The 22298-nt window shown below is 36.1% G+C and overlaps 2 protein-coding genes across 4 annotated transcripts in view; one reads left to right on the top strand and one right to left on the bottom strand.

Moving 5' to 3' along the window:
- The window catches only part of LOC136039321 (golgin subfamily B member 1-like), a 283865-nt gene that overhangs the window by 227267 nt on the left and 34300 nt on the right, over positions 1-22298 (bottom strand). For all 3 annotated transcript variants that reach the window (XM_065722941.1, XM_065722942.1, XM_065722940.1), the window contains exon 3: positions 12012-12261. In XM_065722941.1, the coding sequence (XP_065579013.1) occupies positions 12012-12261 (250 nt within the window). The remainder of the gene's footprint in view (positions 1-12011; positions 12262-22298) is intronic.
- The window catches only part of LOC136039322 (uncharacterized), a 72482-nt gene continuing 58991 nt past the window's right edge, over positions 8808-22298 (top strand). Inside the window, exon 1 of the mRNA XM_065722945.1 lies at positions 8808-8957. The gene's annotated coding sequence lies outside the window, so the exon portion shown is untranslated. The remainder of the gene's footprint in view (positions 8958-22298) is intronic.

Here is a 22298-nt window from a genome sequence, read left to right on the forward strand (position 1 = left end):
ACCAAAGTCTTCTTTCACTAAATCATTCGCTAGAATTTGTTTAAGGTCAAGCGGATCCGCCTCTAGCCTACCAAGCCTATTCCCAACATTTGTAAATTTAGACATTAATTCTTAGTAGATAAATAATCGCTGGACACGCCCCCAAGCGGGGCAGGCAAAACGACAAAGAAAGGAAAATTAATAACTGAATGCAATAAAATACAGTTGTACACTTAAGAACCTGATCTACATCTACAATAAAAAACAAAAAGAACAAAAGAGAGACAACAAAAGACAAAAAAAAGGACCATGATTGTTACGGCTAGATCGTATTTGATTTTTAAGCAAACCATGATGACGAGCAGAAAAAAAGAAACAAATATATATATATATATATATATATATATATATAAATATATATATATATATATATATATATATATATATATATATATATATATATATATATATATATATATATATATATATCTATATATATATATAAAAATAAGTTGTCTGTCTGTGTGTCTGTCTGTGGATCAGGTGACGTCATGTTTCTGTGTTGACTGACGTCATGAAATTAGTTGTCGTCATTTTTGCTTTGACGTTGACGTCATTCAAGATATTTAAGACATATGTTCACGTAGAAATCTATTAATGTTTAAGTTTACAATGACTGATGAGCTTACAATGGCAAAAACCGATGAAGATGCTCAAAGAGTCTATGCCAAAAAACTTGCTGCTGATAGAGAAAGTCAGAAAAGAAAGTGTGCCGAGGAACTACCAGAGCAACGCGAAAGCAGACTTGCTGCTAAAAGAGAAAGTGAAAAAAGAAGGCGTGCCGAGGAATCAAAAGAACAGCAAGGAAACAGGCTTGAGGCTGATAGAGAAAGAAAGAACAGAAAGCGTGCCGAGGAATCAAAAGAACAGCAAGGAAACAGGCTTGAGGCTGATAGAGAAAGAAAGAACAGAAAGCGTGCCGAGGAACTACCAGAGCAACGCGGAAGCAGACTTGCTGCTAAAAGAGAAAGTGAAAAAAGAAGGCGTGCCGAGGAATCAAAAGAACAGCAAGGAAACAGGCTTGAGGCTGATAGAGAAAGAAAGAACAGAAAGCGTGCCGAGGAATCAAAAGAACAGCAAGGAAACAGGCTTGAGGCTGATAGAGAAAGAAAGAACAGAAAGCGTGCCGAGGAACTACCAGAGCAACGCGGAAGCAGACTTGCTGCTAAAAGAGAAAGTGAAAAAAGAAGGCGTGCCGAGGAATTACAAGTACAGCAAGAAATCAGGCTTGCTGCTGATAGAGAAAGTAAGAAAAGAAAGCGTGCCGAGGAATCACAAGAACAGCAAGAAATCAGGCTTGCTGCTGATAGAGAAAGTAAGAAAAGAAAGCGTGCCGAGGAATCAGAGCAATCTGAAAGTTATCGCCTGGCATTCAGGTACAACCCAGTCGATGATTACAGCTTGAGTAGATGTGTTCAAATTTGTGCGTACGTATGGCAAACAAACCTCTTCAGGATTTTCAACATTTCCAAGTTAACGTCGGAACAAAAAGACATTTATGATACGATAATGCATTGTGTCGATAACAACGTTGGAGAAATTTTCTTTTTGGATGCGCCAGGAGGTACTGGTAAAACGTTTGTGATAAAACTGAGTCTGGCATCAATTCGATCAAAAAATGATATAGCGTTGGCAATTGCGTCTTCCGGAATAGCCGCAACATTGCTGCCTGGTGGAAGAACTGCTCATTCCGCTTTGAAATTGCCTCTGAACTTGCATTCTACAGAAACTCCCACGTGCAATATTTCCAAATCATATGGGATGGGTAAAGTATTGCAGCAATGCAAACTTATTATTTGGGATGAGTGCACAACGGTACACAAAAAATCGCTCGAGGCTCTGGATCAATGCTTGAAAGATTTGCGAGGGAAGTCGAAACCCTTTGGCAGCACATTAATATTGCTTGCGGGAGATTTCAGGCAAACATTACCTATAATACCTAGATCAACTCCTGCAGACAAAATGAATGCTTGCCTGAAAAATTCTAATTTATGGGCACACGTAAAAACATTAAAATTAACTACAAATATGCGTGTCCGATTGCAAAACGATGACTCTGGTCAAACATTTTCAGATCAATTGCTGGCAATGGGAAACGGAAAGCTCCCAGTAGACTCAATTTCAGGACGTATACAACTACCTGCTGATTTCTGTAATTTAGTGACGTCCAAAAATGAATTGATTGAAAAAGTATTTCCGAATATTCTAAAAAATTATAAAAATAATAAATGGCTAAGTGAAAGAGCGATTCTCGCACCCAAAAATATAGACGTCCACGAAATCAACAATATTGTTTTGACCAAGATTCGAGACCAGGCAGTCCTTTACAAGTCAGTCGACACAGTTTTGGAACCAAATGAAGCGGTTAATTATCCATCTGAATTTTTAAATTCCATAGATCTTTCAGGGTTTCCACCACACGTGCTACAACTAAAAATAGGCGTACCAATAATACTTTTAAGAAATATAAACCCACCAAAGCTTTGCAATGGCACTCGACTTGCCGTAAAAAAAACAATGGAAAACCTAATAGAGGCCACAATCTTGACAGGGCCTTTTGAGGGTGAGGCTGTTCTTATTCCTCGCATTCCCATGATTCCAACGGATCTGCCTTTTCAATTTAAAAGATTGCAATTCCCAATTCGATTAGCATTTGCAATCACCATTAACAAAGCTCAAGGTCAATCATTAGAAAAATGTGGTATAGATCTTAATACTGATTGTTTTTCCCATGGACAATTGTACGTTGCATGTTCGAGGGTCGGTAAACCTGACAATCTATTTATATGCAGCGACAATTGGACAGCGAAGAATGTTGTATATTCGCAAGTTTTACGCAGTTAATTTGTATTTTGGAACCAAATGAAGCGGTTAATTATCCATCTGAATTTTTAAATTCCATAGATCCTTCAGGGTTTCCACCACACGTGCTACAACTAAGAATAGGCGTACCAATAATACTTTTAAGAAATATCAACCCACCAAAGCTTTGCAATGGCACGCGACTTGCCGTAAAAAAAAAAAAAATGGAAAACCTAATAGAGGCCACAATCTTGACAGGGCCTTATGAGGGTGAGGCTGTTCTTATTCCTCGCATTCCCATGATTCCAACTGATCTGCTTTTTCAATTTAAAAGATTGCAATTCCCAATTCGATTAGCATTTGCAACCACCATCAACAAAGCTCAAGGGCAATCACTAGAAAAATGCGGTATAGATCTTAATACAGATTGCTTTACCAATGTACAATTGTATGTTGCATCTTTGAGGGTCGGTGCTTGTCTGTTGACTGACGTCATGTTTGTGTGTCGACTGATGTCATTATAAGGATTGAGCATTATGCCGTTATGAAGTTGTTTGTTGACTGACGAAATTACAGACCGGGACATAAATGACGACCGAGACACCGGGACACAGGGAATATAAATGACGACCGGGACACTCAAAGAGAAATTACAGACTGGGACACCGGGACAAAAATAACGACCGGGACACAGGGAATATAAATGTCGACCAGGACAAAACTACAACGGGGATGCCGGGGGGCACAGGGGGATATATAAATGACGACGGGGACACAGGAAATGTTCGATTAGCAAACATCATCAATAAAGCTCAAGGGCAATCATTAGAATAGTGAGGGATATATCTGAATGCGGATTGTTTTTCCCATGGACAATTATATGTTGCATCTTCAAGAGTCGGTAAACCTGACAATCTCCTTATGTGCAGAGACAATGGGACAGCGAAGAATGTTATATATTCGCAAGTTTTACCCAGTTAAAAACGTATATAAATATATCTATCTATATTCACAGGTGGGACACAGGGACACAACTACAATGGCGCGTAACTAATATGGTGCGTAACGACTTACGAGCGCTGGGGGCTTGGGGGGGGGGCGAAGCGCCACCCGAACAGCTAGTATATATATATATATGTATATATATATATATATATATATATATATATATATATATATATATATATATATGTATATATATATATATATATATATATATATATATATATATATATATATATATATATATATATATATATATATATATATATATTACGAAAAGAGAAATCACCAATGCGACAGCACATACGTATTAAAAAAAGAGATAGAAGGAGAAAAGGAAGATTGTTATATATATATATATATTAAATAAAAAAAAACTAGTTTTTTTAACTGAAAGTAAGGAGCGACATTAAAACTTAAAACGAACAGAAATTACTCCGTATATGAAATGGGTTGTCCCCTCCGCAGTCCCTCGCTCTTTACGCTAAAGTTTGACTCTTTGCCACAATTCTACTTTTTAAAACAATTAAAAACTTTAGCGTAAACAGCGTGGGACTGCGGAGGGGACAACCCATTTCATATACGGAGTAATTTCTGTTCGTTTTAAGTTTTAATGTCGCTCCTTACTTTCAGTTAAAAAAACTAGTTTTTTTTATTTAATTTCTGAACGTTTTTGAATTAATGCATGTTTGATTTTGGCTCTCCGCACATAAATTATTGAAATGAAATTAGTATATTAATTTTTTTTTGGCTAAATGGCTTTCTCTTAGTTTTGATAAGACGATTTTGAGAAATAAGGGGTGGGGAAGGAGGCCTAGCTGCCCTCCAATTTTTCGGTTACTTAAAAAGACTACTAGAACTTTTAATATTCAACGAACGTTTTTATTAGTAAAAAATATACGTAACTTAAGAATTAACTTACGTAACAAACTTTTATATTCTTATATTTTTACTATGTGTACGAGGGGGTTTGTACCCTCGTCAATACCTCGCTCTTTACACTAAATCGTAAGTTTTGTCCCAATTCTTTAAGAATGACCCCTGAATCAAAAAGGCCGTAGAATAAATAGTTGAAATCACTAAAAATATTTTAGCATCAAGAGCGAGGTATCTATCTCCTCCTAAATACCTCGCTCTTTATGCTAAAGTATTTTTAGAACCCCTCATATGCGTAATAATCTCTGTTCGTTTTAAATTTCAATGCTATTCCTTACTTTCATTTGAAAAAACGTTTTCATGTTTATTTTTTCATTGTTTTTTTTATAGTAATGCTAGAAAATCCTGCGCCCTTTTCATTGAATTTTTCTTCCCCCGTGACATATTCCTCAAAGGAAAGATCCTCCCACAAATCCCTCTCCCATCAACCCCACCCCCCAAACCAAAAAATCCCCATGAAAACGTCTGTACACTTCCCAATAACCATTACTATATGTAAACACTGGTCAAAGTTTGTAACTTGCAGCCCCTCCCTCAGGGATTGTGGGGGAGTAAGTCATTCCCAAAGACATAGTTATTATGGTTTTCGACTATGCTGAACAAAATGGCTATCTTAAAATTTTAATCTGTTTACTTTTGGAAAAAAATGAGCATGGGAGGGGGCCTATTTGCCCTCCAATTTTTTGGTCACTTAAAAAAGGCACTAGAACTTTTCATTTCCGTTAGAATGAGCCCTCTCGCGACATCCTAGGACCACTTGGTCGATAAGATGACCCCTGGGAAAAAAAAAAAAAAAAAACAAATAAATAAACACGCACCCGTGATTTGTCTTCTGGCAAAAAATACAAAATTCCACATATTTTAGATAGGAGCTTGAAATTTTTGCTATAGAGTTCTCTGATATACCGAATGCGATAGTGTGATTTTCGTTAAGATTCTGTGACTTTTAATGGATGTTTCCCCCTTTTTTCCAAAATAGGGCAAATTTTCTCAGGCTCGTAACTTTTGATGACAAAGACTAAATTAATTGAAACTTAATATTTAGAATCAGCGTAAAAATTCGAATCTTTTGATGTATCTTTTAGCATCAAAATTCCGTTTTTTAGAGTTTCGTTTACTATTGAGCCGGGTCGCCCCTTACTACAGTTCCTTACCACGAACTGTTTGAAAAGAAAATAATTCGGTATTTCGGGGCTTCTGACATTATTACTCCTTTGCGGAAGTTAGGCTCAAAATTGAAAAAGGATTATATTTTTTCTCTGGGCCCCTTCCACCTCTTAGTTCGTTTATTTTCCCGTTAGTTTTCACCTGTTTTCGCTTTATAGTTGTGTTATCTCTTAGCAGTTCTTTCGTTAGTTTAGTTATGGTTGTGGTATATATGTTTTATCGCTCGTATAGTTGTGTTATTTTCAAATTATACTCCATAATAGAGAGGCTCCGAACACCCAGCATTGTATATTAAGCTCTTAATTTGACGTTTTTTCTAACGTGACCAGATTCGTCCTGCGCCCTTTTCATTGAATTTTTTCCCCCATGGCATATTTCTCCAAGGAAAGATCCTCCCACATAGCCCCCTCCCTCAACCCTACCCCCAAAACCAAAAAAATCCCCCTGAAAACGTCTGTACACTTTCCAATAACCATTATTATATGTAAACACTGGTTGAAGTTTGTAACTTGCAACCCCTCCCCCAGGGGCTGTGGGGGAGCAAGTCATCCCCAAAAACATAGTTATTATGATTTTCGACTATGCTAAACAAAATGGCTATCTCAAAATTTTGATCCGTTGACTTTGGGAAAAAAATGAGCGTGGGAGGGGGCCTAGATGCCCTCCAATTTTTTTGGTCACTTAAAAAGGGCACTAGAACTTTTCATTTCCGTTAGAATGATCCCTCTTGCGACATTCTAGGACCACTTGGTCGATACGATGACCCCTGGGAAAAAAAAAACAAAAAAAACAAACAAACAAATAAACACGCACCCGTGATTTGTCTTCGGGCAAAAAATGCAAAATTCCACATTTTTGTAGATAGGAGCTTGAAACTTCTACAGTAGGGTTCTCTGATACGCTGAATCTGATGGTGTCATTTTCGTTAAGATCCTACGACCTTTAGGGGATGTTTCCCCCTATTTTCCTAAATAAGGCAAATTTTCTCAGGCTCGTAACTTTTGATGGCTAAGACTAAACTTGATGAAACTTATATATTTAAAATCAGCATTAAAATGCGATTCTTTTGATGTAGCTATTGATATCAAAATTCAATTTTTTAGAGTTTTGGTTACTATTGAGCCGGATCGCTCCTTACTACAGTTCGTTACCACGAACTGTTTGATATATATATATATATATATATATATATATATATATATATATATATATATATATATATATATATATATATATATATATATATATGTGTGTGTGAAACCCCACTTTGGGGTTTCACATGGTGTGAAACCCCATTTTTTATACGTGACTCTGCAAGACGTAATATTTGACAGGGTCAGTCAATCTCTCAATGTTTTTAGGTTTTTTTGTGGTACTTGTTAGTTACCCGACCATACTCAAGTTCTTGATCTCAGTAAAACCGGTTTATCTGTCTACATTTGGAGATAATTACCATAGTATCAGTGAGATAAACTACTATACAGGTATATTTTAAGTAAACGTTTATTATTGAGTTGAATAGGTTAGGTATTTAATATAATGCGCTCTTGGTGGCCTGCTTTCCATAATTCTCTGTTGTAGTTTTCGTAATTTTGTTATTAGAATATTATATTTTCATCAAAATTTAAATCAAAATTCATCAGTCCATCAAAATTATAGAAACTACAACACAGCTACAACATAGAAACACAGCACTATGGAAGAGCGGCCGCCCAGAACGCATTATATTAGGTTTTGGTATATGTCAATACCATTAACCTAGCTTCACTTCTTGAGTGGGGTCGGGATAACTGACAAGTACCTTTTTTCTGCCAATAAAATAGATTTAACAGATTCGGTGGGATAGATTTCAACATTTACACTCTTGATCTCTGGCTTTACAAGGAAAAATAAATAGGCACGTTTACACAAATTTGTTTTCGGAATGGGAATTAAAAATAAGGTGTGCAAGAAAAAGGTGAATCCTATGCAAACAATAATATACAATAAAAAATGTCTCAAATAGTTAAATATTGAAAGAAATAAAAAATGTCTCAAATAGTTAAATATTGAAAGAAAAATTTTCAATCTTGTATCTCCAAGGTTATGCAATCTAAAGACCTCAGGGATGTTCTTCCGTGAGAGATCAACCCCTCATACAGAAATTTGGAGATTGCTTGAGTTCAACGTCACAAGTACCAATGAAGGCAGCCACTTAGGGCAGCGTCCTATCGTTAAAGCGGCCTTCAAATCAAGTGGCTTTAAAATCCCTTCAGAACCCTATCCGACTAAATTCACTTTATGTATTTTTTACAGTTGAAGTGTCAAATCACCGAATTGATTCGTAGCTTCATTAAACATGTTTTTTTAAATGAAAGTAAGGAGCGACATTAAAACTTCAAACGAACAGAAATTACTTCGTATATGAAAAGGGCTTTTCCTCCTCAACGCCCCGCTCTTTACGCTAAATTTTGACTCTTTCTCTTAACTCTACATTTTAAAACAGTAAAAAACTAAATTTAAACAAAACCTAAATTTATTCAAAGAAATTCTTCAAGTAGTCCCAGGAATTTTCCCCAAAGAACTATTAAATGAATGCAGTTGTTTAATATTGTATACAATGGGTTTTATTTTTTATTTTAGACGACTAAAATTACTCTAATTTACTTTTTATTTGTATTCAGGTTCATTTTATTCCATTTTTATTTCATTTCGCATTTATTTACATAAATTTATCTTATTTATATCAATTTAATTTATTTACAGTTATTTTCATTCAGGTTTATCAGTGTTTTATTCCAAATCTGTAGTATGAACAGTTAAACTGAAAAAAAATCATTCATTTTGTATTGCAGTGGAATAATTCTTCGATTTTTTTACATCATCTGTGAAAAGGAACGTTTTTTAATGTGCTTACATTTATTCTCTTTTTTTTGTGTGAAAAAGTCTTACTGCTCAGTTCACGTTAAGGCTAGCTATGTTATGGATCCATGACTCTTTAAACAAAAATAGGATAACAGTACAAATTAAAGGTACTATATAATTTTTAGCAGTTAGAATTAATGTTATTGAACTACATCTTGGGCTATTTGGGGGGGGAGGGTAAATCAGTTGTCTCTCTCAAAGGTAATAGTAAAAGACATAATTCGGCGTTTTAATGATTTCTTTAATTGTGTGAAAACGAAAAATACCTTCTGAATTTGCCCTAAGACTAATCAGAATTCGTAAAAATATGTGCCAAAAGTGGAAAATGTTCAAGTATTGGTTTATATGTTTTTCTGTATTTTTCAACTTCGTTGGTATATGAGCGTTTGTAACCCTAAAGTACAAGGGCACATTTGAAGAAAGCCGCAAAAAATTCTGAAAATTACTTTTGAACCATCATTGATTCTTTCTTATCTCATTATTTAAGGTTCATTATTCCCCGGATATTATCTAGCCAACAATATAATGTTCTATTATATTCTACAATGGATAACGGTAAACACTAAGGTTTTCCAACAGGAAGGCTACTTTAACAGCGAGGAAAAAAGTTATTGTAATGGGGAAATATATAGTGAGCTGTATATTTAGCCATAAGGAGGGGGGGTAAGCAGAACAATCGACCCAAAGGAATGAGATAAGTAAGTAATTATGAATGCTTCCAATTCCCTGTTGTAGCACTAAGGATTAATGCTCCACTAGGCAATACGGGGTTCGGAGTTTAGATCCCCACCGCAGCACGACTGGGTGACAGCTTGCTACTTGTCTCTGCAAAAAAGACCCATCAACTGAAACATTGATTCAACCCCCCCATATTCCAGCAATGGCTCCAGAGGATATATTTTTTTTTATAAATGTTTCCAATACCCTGAACAATGCCACAGTAGTAAATGGTAACATTTTCAGAAGTAGAGAGAGCTAAAAAATTAACACTTGATTATCAGACCCGGCATGTCTAAAAACTCTCATAGGCCTACTCGGAATTCCAGTCTGTTGTCCTTATGATTTAGTATGAACGGGATACAAAATATTCGTTTTTGATTTGAACATGTCGGTCGACATTCAGACAGGGTTCTCTGAAGACACTTGGAGAGTTACGAAATTTGGGCTTAAAATACACTTTTGAATGCTTTAGACATGTTCCCCCCCCCCACACACAACAATCTATCAGTGCTCCTCCAAAATATCTGTTGTCCATATTGTATAGATCGTTGATATAACACAACCTCGAAGGAATCAATTTAATTTCATGACAAATTAAAATGCCTATATTACATCAACAGAATCGCATTTTAATTCTTATTTTAAATATATAAATTTTATCAAAATTAGTCTTACCCATCAAAAGTTACGAACCTCAGAAAATTTGCCTCGTTTTAGAAAATAGGGCAAAACAGCCCCTAAAAATACAATCTTAACGAAAATCACATCATCAAATTCAGCGTATCAGAGAACCTTTTAGTAGAAGTTTCAAGCTCCTATCTAAAAAAAATGTGGAATTTCGTATTTTTTGCAATAAGACAGACTACGGATGCGTTTTTTTTTAGGGGTGATCATATCAACTCAGTGGTCCTAGAACGTCGCAAGAGGGTTCATTCTAACGGAAATTAAAAGTTCTAGTGCCCTTTATAAGTGACCAAAAATGTTGGAGGGCACCTAGGCCCCCTCCCATGCTCATTTTTCCCCCAAAGTCACCGGATCAAAATTTTGAGATAGCCATTTTATTCACCATAGTCAAAAAACCTAATAGCTATGTCTTTGGGGACGACTTACTCCCCCACAGTCCCCGTGGGAGGGGCTGCAGGTTGCAAACTTCGATCTGTGTTTATATATAGTAATGGTTATTGGGAAATGTACAGACGCTTTCAGGTTGTTTTTTTGGGGGTTTGGGGGGAATCGAGGGCGGTTACGTGGGCTGATCTTTCCATGGAGGAATTGTCATGGGGGAAGAGAATTTCAATGAAGGGGGGTTGAATTTTCCAGCATTATTTAAAAAATACAAAGAAAAATTACATATGCAAAGTTTTTTCAACTTAAAGTAATGAGCAGCATTAAAACTCAAAACGAACAGAAACTGTAATGCATATGAGGGGTTCACCTCCTCGTAATACCTCGCTCTTTAAGATAAAGTATTTTCAGTAAATTCAACCATTTATTCTATGGCCTTTGTGATTCAGTGGTCATTCTTAAAGAATTGGGATAAAATTTGAGCTTTAGTGTAAAGAGTGAGGTATTGACGAGAAGGCGAACCCCCTCGTATACGCATTATAAACATACGAAAATAGAAGTTCGTTACGTATGTTAATTCGTAAGCTAAGCACATTTTTTACTAATCAAAACGTTCGTAAAAAATTAGAAGTTCTAGTTGCCTTTTTAAGTAATCAAAAATTGGAGGGCAACTAGGCCCCTCCTCTGCTCCTTTTTTCTCAGAATCTTCCGATTAAAACAATGAGGAAGCCATTTAGCCAAAAAATCGTTTTCATTCGTTTTAATTATTTATGTGCGGAGAGCCAAGATTAAAACATACATTAATTCAAAAAACGTCCAGAAATTAAATAAAAAAGGAGGATTAAATAAATAAAGGAGGAGGGGCATTTCCTCCTCAACTCCCCGCTCTTTACGTTAAAGTTTCTTACTGTTTTAAAAAGTAGAGTTAAGAAAAGAGTCAAACTTTAGCGTAAAGAGTGGGATGTTGAGGAGGAAATGCCTTTTTTATATATGGAGTAATTTATGTTCGTTTTAAGCTTTAATGTCGGTCCTTACTTTCACTTAAAAAAACAGTTTTTTTTATTTAATTCTAGAAAGTGACGTGAAATTTCAATGGGGACGTGGAGATTTTCTGCAAAGGAGTTTCATGTGGGGGAATTTTTGGGGAAAGTTTTTAAATATATTATAATTTAAAAATACAATCAATATTAATGCGTGAGGAAGGAGGGGGTTTTCTGTGAAGAAAATTTTTTGGGGGGGGGGAATTTCCGTGAGGGGATCTATCCTTAGAGGGAGCAGAGTTAAGATACACTAAAAAGAAGTAAGATTAGTATGAAATAAAGTAAACAACAAGGGTCGAAGAGAAAGGGGTATGAGTCCAGGAAAAAATGGATTACCTGTAATAAGTCTTCAAGAAATTCTTTTTCCTTTTGAAGCAATCTGTTATTACGCAATAGAATATCTTCTGAATACTTATTAACAAATTCGCTACCAGAGTTGTCACTAAAACATTTTTGACAAATGTGCTCTTTTTGCTGTCTTATCTCACCCTCCTTGTCGTGAATGGCTCGTGACAGCTGAGCGCGAAAGGATCGAAGTAATTGGAATTTTTGACTTCGCAAGGCTTCATTCTTTTCACACTCACTTCTAAAAAAGATAAGACAAAATCAATAGATTCCTTTATTTAAACCGCAACGAGGATTTTCATAATTTTCTTAATTAATCTTAAGAAGAACAGTATAGCACATTACATATATACTAATTTTGTACTACTTGAATAAAAAAAAGTAAAAATAACTTTGAAGACCACACTGCCTTTCCATGACGAAAATATAACAGTTCAAAATAGGGATGAAACCTTTTAATTGACAGTGAAACAAATAAAAAAAATTTTAACTGGATATTTCGAAAACATATACAGTGTACGGAAAGTTTCAATCATCAGCAGTATAACTTGTTTTAATGCTGATGATGGACACTGTATATATGTTCAAAATATCCAGTTAAAAATTTTTATATTTGTTTCACTGTCAGTTAGAAGATTTCATCCCTATTTTGAAGTGCAATATTTTCCTCATAAAACACAAGTTTTTTCAACTGAAAGTAAGGAGCAATACTAAAACTTTAAGCGAACAGAAATTATTACGTGTATGAGGGGCTGCTCCCTCCTCAATAACTCGCTATTCGTGCTAAAGTTTGAACTTCTGTTCCTATTATTTAAGAATAACTATTAAAATAATAAGTTTTTTTAAAAGTTCAAAAATAAAAGTTATTGTAAAGAGCGAGGTACTGTGGAGGGGGCAGCATCCTCATATACGTAATAGTTTCTATTCGTTTTAAGTTTTAATATTTCTCTTTACTTTTAGTTGAAAAAACTAGTTTTTTTATTTAATTTATAATCTTATTTTAAAGAATACCTGGAAATCCGATCCCTTTCCATGGAAAATTCCATTCCCCAACGGAAAATTACTCCACGGAAAGATTCTCCCACGCAATACACCCACCCAAAAAGTCCTGTCCCTGAAAAATATCTGTATACTTCCCTAAAACCAATACAATATGTAAATAATGGACGAAGTTTATAGTTTGCATCCATTCTTCGGAAAGTATGGGGGTTAAGTCTTCCTCAAAGACATGATTGCCAGATCTTTCGACTATGCTGAGCAAAATGGTAATACCAAAATTTTCACTAGATGACTATGAGGGAAAAGGTCGTCGGAGAGGGGCTAGCTCCCCTCCAATATTTTTGGTCACTTAAAAAGAACACTAGAAATTATTTCCGATCAGATGAGGCCCTTCAGATCCTTTAGGATCACTGATTCAATGCGATCACCTCTGAACCACACTGCCTTTCCTCTGCGGTTTACTCATGAAATTACATAAAAAAACTAGTTTTTTTTCACTGAAAGTAAGGAGCGGCATTAAAACTTAAAACGAACAGAAATTACTCCGTATATGAAATGGGTTGTCCCCTCCGCAATCCCTCGCTCTTTACGCTAAAGCTTTTAATTGTTTTAAAAAGAAGAATTGTGGCAAAGAGTCAAACTTTAGCGTAAAGAGCGAGGGATTTCGGAGGGGACAACCCATTTCATATACGGAGTAATTTCTGTTCGTTTTAAGTTTTAATGTCGCTCCTTACTTTCAGTTTAAAAAAACTAGTTTTTTTATCTAACTTCTGAACGTTTTTGAATTAATACATGTTTGATTTTGGCTCTCCACGCATAAATTATTAAATGAAATTTACAAATTAATTCCTTTTTTGGCTAAATGGCTTTCTCTTAGTTTTGATCAGATGATTTTGAGAAATAAGGGATGGGGAAAGAGGCCTAGTTGCCATGCGATTTTTCGGTTACATAAAAAGGCAACTATAAATTTTAATTTTTAACGAATTTTTTATTAGTAAAAAATATACGTAACTTAAGAATTAACTTACGTAACAAACTTTTATATTCTTTAATCTGTATTATGTATATGAGGGGGTTTGTACCCTCAGTAATACCTCGTTCTTTATACTAAATCGTAAGTTTTGTCCCAATTCTTTAAGAATAACCCCTGAATCAGAAAGGCCGTAGAATAAATAGTTGAAATTACTAAAAATACTATAGCATAAAGAGCGAGATATTTATCTCCTCCTAAATACCTCGCTCTTTATGCTAAAGTATTTTTAGAACCCCTCATATGCGTAATAATCTCTGTTCGTTTTAAGTTTCAATGCTACTCTTTACTTTCAATTGAAAAAACTTTTCCATGTTTATTTTTTCATTGTTTTTTTTATAGTAGAAAATCCTGCGCCCTTTTCATTGAATTTCTGTTCTCCCATGACATATTTCTCCAAGGAAAGATCCTCCCACATAGCCCCCTTCCCTCAACCCCAAAACCCAAAGCAAATCCCCTGAAAACGACTGTACACTTCCCAATAACCATTATTATATGTAAACACTGGTCGAAGTTTGTAACTTGCAGCCCCTCCCCCAAGGACTGTGGGGGAGTAAGTCATTCCCAAAGACATAGTTATTAAGAATTTCGACTATGCGGAACAAAATGGCTATCTCAAAATTTTGATCTGTTGACTTTGGAGAAAAAATGAGCGTGGGAGGGGGCCTAGGTGCCCTCCAATTTTTTTGGTCACTTAAAAAGGGCACTAGAACTTTTCATTTCCGTTAGAATGAGCCCTTTTGCGACATTCTAGGACCACTTGGTCGATAGGATGACCCCTGGGGAAAAGAAAAAAAAACAAAAAACAAACAAACAAATAAACGCGCACCCGTGATTTGTCTTCTGGCAAAAAATACGAAATTCCACATTTTTTTAGATAGGAGCTTGGAAATTTGCCAAAGGGTTCTCTGATACGCCGAATGCGATGGTGTGATTTTCGTTAAGATTCTGTGACTTTTAAGGGGTGTTTTTCCCTATTTTTTAAAATAAGGCAAATTTTTTCAGGCTCGTAACTTTTGATGACAAAGACTAAATTTGATGAAACTTATATATTTAAAATCAGCATGAAAATCTGATTCTTTTGGTGTATATTTTAGCATCAAAATTCCGTTTTTTAGAGTTTCGTTTACTATTGAGCCGGGTCGCTCCTTACTACAGTTCGTTACCACGAACTGTTGGATTAAGATTCATTTCTTAAAAGTGTTTTCCTTACGCATGAAGCTACAGTTTTGTATTAATCGACAAAAGACTTGAAAGCAACCTGATTTAAGGATTTTATATGAAAGTGTGAGAAAAACTAATGAACTTGTAGATGCCTCGGGAGTTCAATCTGCTAGAATGGGTTTAAAAGTTACAATTAAGAAGACTAGGTCGTTAGGGCTAGGAATAAGTAAAGATGAAAAGGTAAGGCTGGGTAACTAAAAGATCAATCTTTTCGACAGATTCACTTACATAGGTAGTATCCAAATGTTCGTGGTGGACCTGTAAGTAAGAAGCGATGCGGCTCAATAATAGCCAAAAGTCTAAGAAACAGAGTCTTGATAGCAATGGATACACCAAAAGAGTCAAATTTTGATCCCTATTCAAAATATATAAAATTCATCAAGTTAATTTCACCCACCAAAATTTACGAGCTGGAGAAAATTTTCCCCATTTTTGAAAAAGAAGTAAACACCCCCGAAACATCAAATGAAAACCACACCATTAGAGTCAACATATCAGAGAACCTTATCATGGAGTATTTTAGTTCTTATATACAAAAATGCTGATTTTTGCATGTTTTTTTTTGGCAGAAGAAAGGCCACGGGATGCGTGTTTGGTTTTTTGTTCGATTTTTTCTTCTAAGGCTAATTGTGTCGAACCAATGATCCAAGAAGATCGGGAGAGAGCTCATTTTATTGGAAATCAAAAGTCTTAGTGCCCTTTTAAAGTAACCAAAAATACTGATGGGCAGCTAGGCACCCTCTCCCCCTTTCTTCCCAAATTCGTCCGATCAAAGCTTTGAGATAGCCATTTTGTTCACCATAGTCAAACAATTTAATAACTGTGTCTTTGAGGATGACTTGACCCCCACAGCCCCCGGGGGGAAGGGCTGCAAGCTATGAACTTTTCCATTGCTTACACACAGCATTGGTTACTCGGAACTATCCATATATTTTTTGGTGGAATTTTCTGGCGGGAGGGGGCTACGTTTGAGGATCTTTCCATGGGAAAACTTTCCGTGGGGTAAAGAAATATCCCACTGAGGGGAATCTAGATTTCCCGAAATTATTCTATAAAAACAATAAGAAATTAAATATAAAAAAAACAGTTTGTTTTTTCTTTTCACTTTGTACGCTAAAGTCTTTTTATTAGAACCTTTTAAAGCTTATTATTCTAATTAATCGGGCCCTTGTGTGTCGGGAGCTATTCTTAAATATTTGGAAGAAAAAGTCAAATTCTAGCGTAAAGAGCGAGGTATTGGGCAGGGGGCAACCTCCCTCATATTCGTATTAATTTCTTTTTGGTTTCAATTTTAATGTTGCTCCTTATTTTCAGTTGAAAAAACCTGTATGTTTTATTCAATCATTGGCCAGCACAATAGCACTGTCTAAGTAACGAACGATATTGGCGCAATGTATTATTCATTTATGTTTTTGGTCTTAGACCACTGCACTTCGTATCGAAAGAGCTGTCGTAGAAACTTCAAAAAGGGCTCATTCGATCAGAATTTGAAAGGGCTGGTGCCGTTTTTAATAGTCGAAAGTTATCTGAGGGCAACTAAACACGCCCACCATTTTACCAAACACATCCAATCAAAATTGTGAGATATCCATTTTATTCAACGTACTTGAAAGATCCGTAAGTTTTGTCTTTGAGGATGACAACCACCCCCCCTGAGACCTCAGGACAAGGGTTGTAAGTTATATCCTGGGTTCACATAAGGTTTTTATAGAAAGCGTTACCGTAGAAACTTAAAAAAAGGCACACTCGATTAGGAATTGAGAGGGCTAGTGCTCTTTTTAATAGTCAAAAGTTATCGGTGGGCAAAAGCCCCCCCTCAGGCCCATAATTTCCTCAAACACTTCCAATCAAAATTGTGATATAGCCATTTTGTTCAACGTATCTGGAAGTTCTGGAAATTAAGTTTTTGACGATAACGACTCTCCCCCCCTACAGCCCTCAGGGCAAGGCCTGCAAGCTACGCCTTGGGAACATTAAGGTTTTTTTTTATATAAAGCATTGTCATAGAAACTTAGAAAAAGGCTCATTCGATCGGAAATTGAGAGGACTAGTGCCTTTTTCAATAATCAAAAGTGAAAGGAGGGCAAATGCCCCCACGGCCATTATTTTCCCTAACACTTCCGATAAAAATTTTGATAGCCATTTTTTTTCAACGTAGTTGAAAGGTCCAGAAATTATGTCTTTGAAGATGAAAACCCTCACAGCCCCCAGGGCAAGGGTTGTAAGTTATGCCTTCGGGGCATATAAGGTTTTTATAGAAAATGTTTCATATAGACTTCGGTGGGGCTCATTAGATGAGTAATCAGCAGATCTAGTGCCCTTTTTAAGATTCAAAGTTATCAAAGGGCAACAAAGCCCCCCCCCCCCCCCCCCCCCGACACACACGTCAAAACACACGTCGTGTTGTTCCGAAATGCATGCAATAGAAATTTTGAGATAGACATTTTATTTCAAATATTCCAAATGTCGTACAAAAAGGCTTTTGGGTTTGAAACAAACCCCTAGAGCTTGGGGGTAAGGGTTGTAAGTCAGGGTTGTAAATGCACCGGGGGCATTTAAAGTTTTCATGGAAGAGATGGTTGTATAAAATTTAGAGGACACTCATTTGGTTGAAAACCGGAAATTCTAGTTCCCTTCTAAGAGTCAAGAGTAATGCAGGTCAGCTAGCCCCCCCCACCCACTACCCTTCTTTTCACGGAACGAATCTGATTGAAATAGGGAGATAGCGATTTTGCTCAAAATAGTCCAAAGAACATATAACAATGCCTCTGGGGTTGGCAAAACCCTCCAATGCCCTGGGGATAGGGTTGTAAGCCATGTCCTGGGGGCATATTGGTGGTCGTATAAACTTCAGATGAGGGTCATTTGATTTGAAGTTGGAAGTTATAGTGTTCTTCTTAAGAGTGTTCTTCTCCTTTTATTCAAAATAGTCAAAAGACCATATAATAAGGTTTTTAGGGTCGATACAAACCTCCAGAGCCTAAGGGTGAGGGTTGTAAGCTATGGGGCATTCTAGGTCCTTATGCAAGGGTTGGTTGTATAAAATTTAGAGGTTGAAATTAGAAGTTCTAGTCCCCTTTTAAGAGTCAAAAGTGATGGAGGTCAACTATCCCCCCTAACTTTAAAATAGTTCAAAGAACACATAACAATAGCTCCAGGGCTGAAAAAAAAACAAAGCACAGGGGGAAAGGGCTTCAAGTCATGCCCAGGGGCTATATAAGTTTTTTTTATAGAATGCGTGGTCGTATTAAATTCAGATGGGTCTCATTTTATCAGAAATTGAAAGTTATAGTGCCCTGTTTAAGAGATAAGTATTTTGAAAGAAGTCACCCCCCCCCCCCGCATTCCCATCATTTCCAAAACAAACATCCAAACAAAGTTTTGAGACATCGATTTATTCCAGCATTGTTGAATGACTCAATACTTATGCTTTCGGGGATGTTAACCCCCCCCAAGCCCTTAAGGCAAGGAGTATAAGTTATGCAATTTGTTCATTGTTTACATATAATATATGTTACTGAGAACAGTTATGCATGTTTGACTTATATTTAGTCTTTCAGGGAATTTTGAGGGGAATGTTGAAATAAATCGAAACCTGTTATGTGTATATTGGTTGTCAAAAAGGTTTAATTCAGGAGTGACTGATTATATTAATTTGGAATTTTTCAGAAAAAGGTAAGGGAGATGATCAATTGACCAAAAAGGCAAGGTTTGCATACTACTACCACTACAAGTACTGCTGCTTCTACTGCTACCTCAAGTACTATCACTACTATCCGTTCTATCACTAAAACTACTGCTTTGGCCTTAGGATATTGAATAACAATCTGAGGAAACGCTGAGAGAAAAGTTGAACTGAATCAAAACATACTATGAATATACAGATTGCTGATACGGGCGTATCAGCAATATTTTTGGAAAGGCTTATCCTATCAAGAGGAAACTTCAAGGGTATCATGAGTGGGATATTCAGTTGATCAAAAGGCAAAATATACCTGCTACTACTGCTATGAATACTGCTGTTTCTACTTTTATTACCAATGATACACTATTATTGCTACTACTGTTCCTACTACTACTGCAACTGCTATTATACTAGTACAATTAAGGCATCAGCCCTATTCATGTCAATTTCTGCTCGTTTTGAATTAGAATTGGTTAACAAAACCCCTACGCCTTCCCAAGGCGAGATGATAATTTGCACTTTACTGGAAAAAAATAGCGTTTTCACTTTTATCAAACAGTTCGTGGTAACGAACTGTGCCTGAGAAAAATTGCCTTATTTTAGAAAATAGGACAAAACAACCTCTAAAAGTGATAGAATCTTAACGAAAATCACACCATCAGATTCAGCGTATCCGAAAACCCTGTAGAAACCCTGAAAAACCTGTAGAAGTTTCAACCTCCTATCTATAAAAATGTGGAATTTTGTATTTTCCCCCAGAAGACAGATCACGGATGCGTTTTTATTTGTTTGTATGTTTGTTTGTTTTTTCCCAGAGGCCATCGTATCGACCCATTGGTCCTAGAATGTCACGAGAGGGCTCATTCTAACGAGATTTAAAGTTCTAGTGCCCTTTTTAAGTGATCAAAATAATTGGAGGGCATTCAGGGCATTCCCCCTCCCCCACACATTTTTCCTCAAAGTCGCTGTATCAAAATTTTGAGATAGTCATTCAATTCAGCTTAGTCAAAAACCTAATAATTATGTCTTTGGGGACGACTTAATACCCCACAGTCCCCGGGGTATGGGCTGCAAGTTACAAACTTTGACCATTGTTTACATATACTAATGGTTATTCTGAAGTGTACAGACGTTTTAAGGGGGACTTTTTCGCGTTGGGATGGGGGTGAATCGGGGGAGTGGATTACTGGGGGAATCTTTCCAATGCAGAATTTTTCATGAGGGAAGAGAATATCCATGAAGTAATGAGCAGCATCAACACTTAAAACAAACATAGAGTATTACGTATATAAGGGGTTCGTCTCCCCCAAAATACCTTGCTCTTTACGCTAAAGTATTTACAGTAATATCAACTATTTATTCTACGGCTTTTGTGATCCAGGGGTAATTCTGAAAGATTTGGGACAAAATTCAAGCTTTAGTGTAAAGAGCGGGGCATTGACAAGGGGCCAAACCCCCTCATATACGTAATAAAAACACACAAATATAGAAGTCCGTTACGTAAGTTAATTCGTAAGGTACCTATGTTTATTGCTAGCGAAAGCGTTCGTAAAAAAAAAAAATAAAGAATCGGGTTGCATTTTTAAACAATCAAAAATTAGAGAGCAACTAGGCCTCGTCCCCCATCCCTTTTTAGTAAAAAAATATATGCAAATTTCGTTTTATTTATTCATGTGCAGTGAGCCAAAATCATAACATGCGTTAATTCAAGAAATTCAGAAATTAAATAAAAAAGCAAGTTTTTTTAACTGCAAGTAAGGAGGAACATTAAAACTTAAAACGAACAGAAATTTTTCCGTATATGAAAGGGGTTGTCCCCTCTTCAACGCCTCGCTCTTTACGCTAAAGTTTTTTAATTGTTTTAAAAGTGGAGTTATGACAGAGTCAAACTTTAGCGTAAAGAGCAAGGTGTTGAGGAGGGGTAAACCCCTTTCATATACGGAACAATTTATGTTCGTTTTAAGTTTTAATGTTGCTCCTTACTTGCAGTTTAAAAAAAACTTGTTTTTTCATTAAATAGCTTTAATAAATCAAATATTATTAACATTCCAAGGAATAAATATGAGCATATGTATATTAAACTGACAGTGCACTCTCATTTCTTTTCTTTTTTTTTTAGTAAAATGCAAAATATGTTCCGGCTTTGGGAAGGCATAGAGGTTATCAGCCCTACTCGTGTTAATTTCTGCTCGTTTCGAGTTTGATTTGGTTATTTATTGTAATTTCTGTTCGTTTTGGGTTTCATTTATTTATCGATGCAGATTTAGGGTAGTTTTACGTTAGGTAGATTATTTTATTTAATTTTTGCTCTTTTTTGTTTAATGGAGTTCTTTACTTTTCTTTAAATAACTCAATTTGCGGAAAAAACTTTTTTTTAATTATTTATTACTAAAGACGATGGATGCAGTGAAGATGTCAAGAGCAGAATAGCCATGGTCCCAGGATATTTTTTCACTGTTGAAAAAAGGTCAGAAAAATAGGAAGATAAGTCTGAGAACCAAGATTAGAAAATTGGAAGCTACAGTGATGACAATGGTCAAATATGGTTCTGTAGCATGGGCGCTACGAAAAACAGAGGAAGATTTGCTAGATGTTTTCCAGATAAATTCCCTACGAATTGCTCTGGGTACCCAACTGACTAACCGTATTTCAAACAGTAGGCTGCACGAAAAGTGTGGTTCAATCCTGCTGTCTAAGAAGAGTCAGTTTTAGGGGAGGGACAGAGGGGGCACTTGTCACGGGCGAAGGTATTTTAGGGGTGCAAAAGTCCAAAACAAATGGCACAGTTAATAAATGAGAATTATTAATAAATCATTAATTAATTAATGAAAAATAAGTAAAATCATCAAACTGAAATAATTAATGATAATTCAACAATTAAATAATTTAAATAATAAGTTAAAAATAACCAAAGAAATAATTATTTCATTAAAAAATCGAAATTGATTTTGTCTATAAAAGAAATTTTTGTTAAAATTTGGCTTTAAAGTTTTTTGAGAGACAGGGGTTGCCCTTATCAAGATTTGGCCCCGGGCGCAAGAGAAACCAAAACTGGTCCCTTAGGGCTATAATGAGAGAAAGGTTGAGATGGATAGGGCACGTTCTGTGGATAAAGAGTGACAGATTGCCAAAGGTTGTCCTTTTCGGTTAATCATCTAGGGATTAACAAAAAGCAGGTCGTCCTTGTTTAGGGTTGGAGGATGAACGTAAGGGAAGATTTAAGGGAAATGGAAGCTTCCCGGGTGGATGTAAAGAGGGAGGCTTTGAATATATACATCGATGGAAGAGGAGCGTACGTTGCTCTGCTGGCATCAGGTGGCTTAGTACTGCGTTGAATTGT

This window comes from Artemia franciscana, chromosome 19, assembly GCF_032884065.1.
Source record: "Artemia franciscana chromosome 19, ASM3288406v1, whole genome shotgun sequence".
NCBI classification, from domain to species: domain Eukaryota; kingdom Metazoa; phylum Arthropoda; class Branchiopoda; order Anostraca; family Artemiidae; genus Artemia; species Artemia franciscana.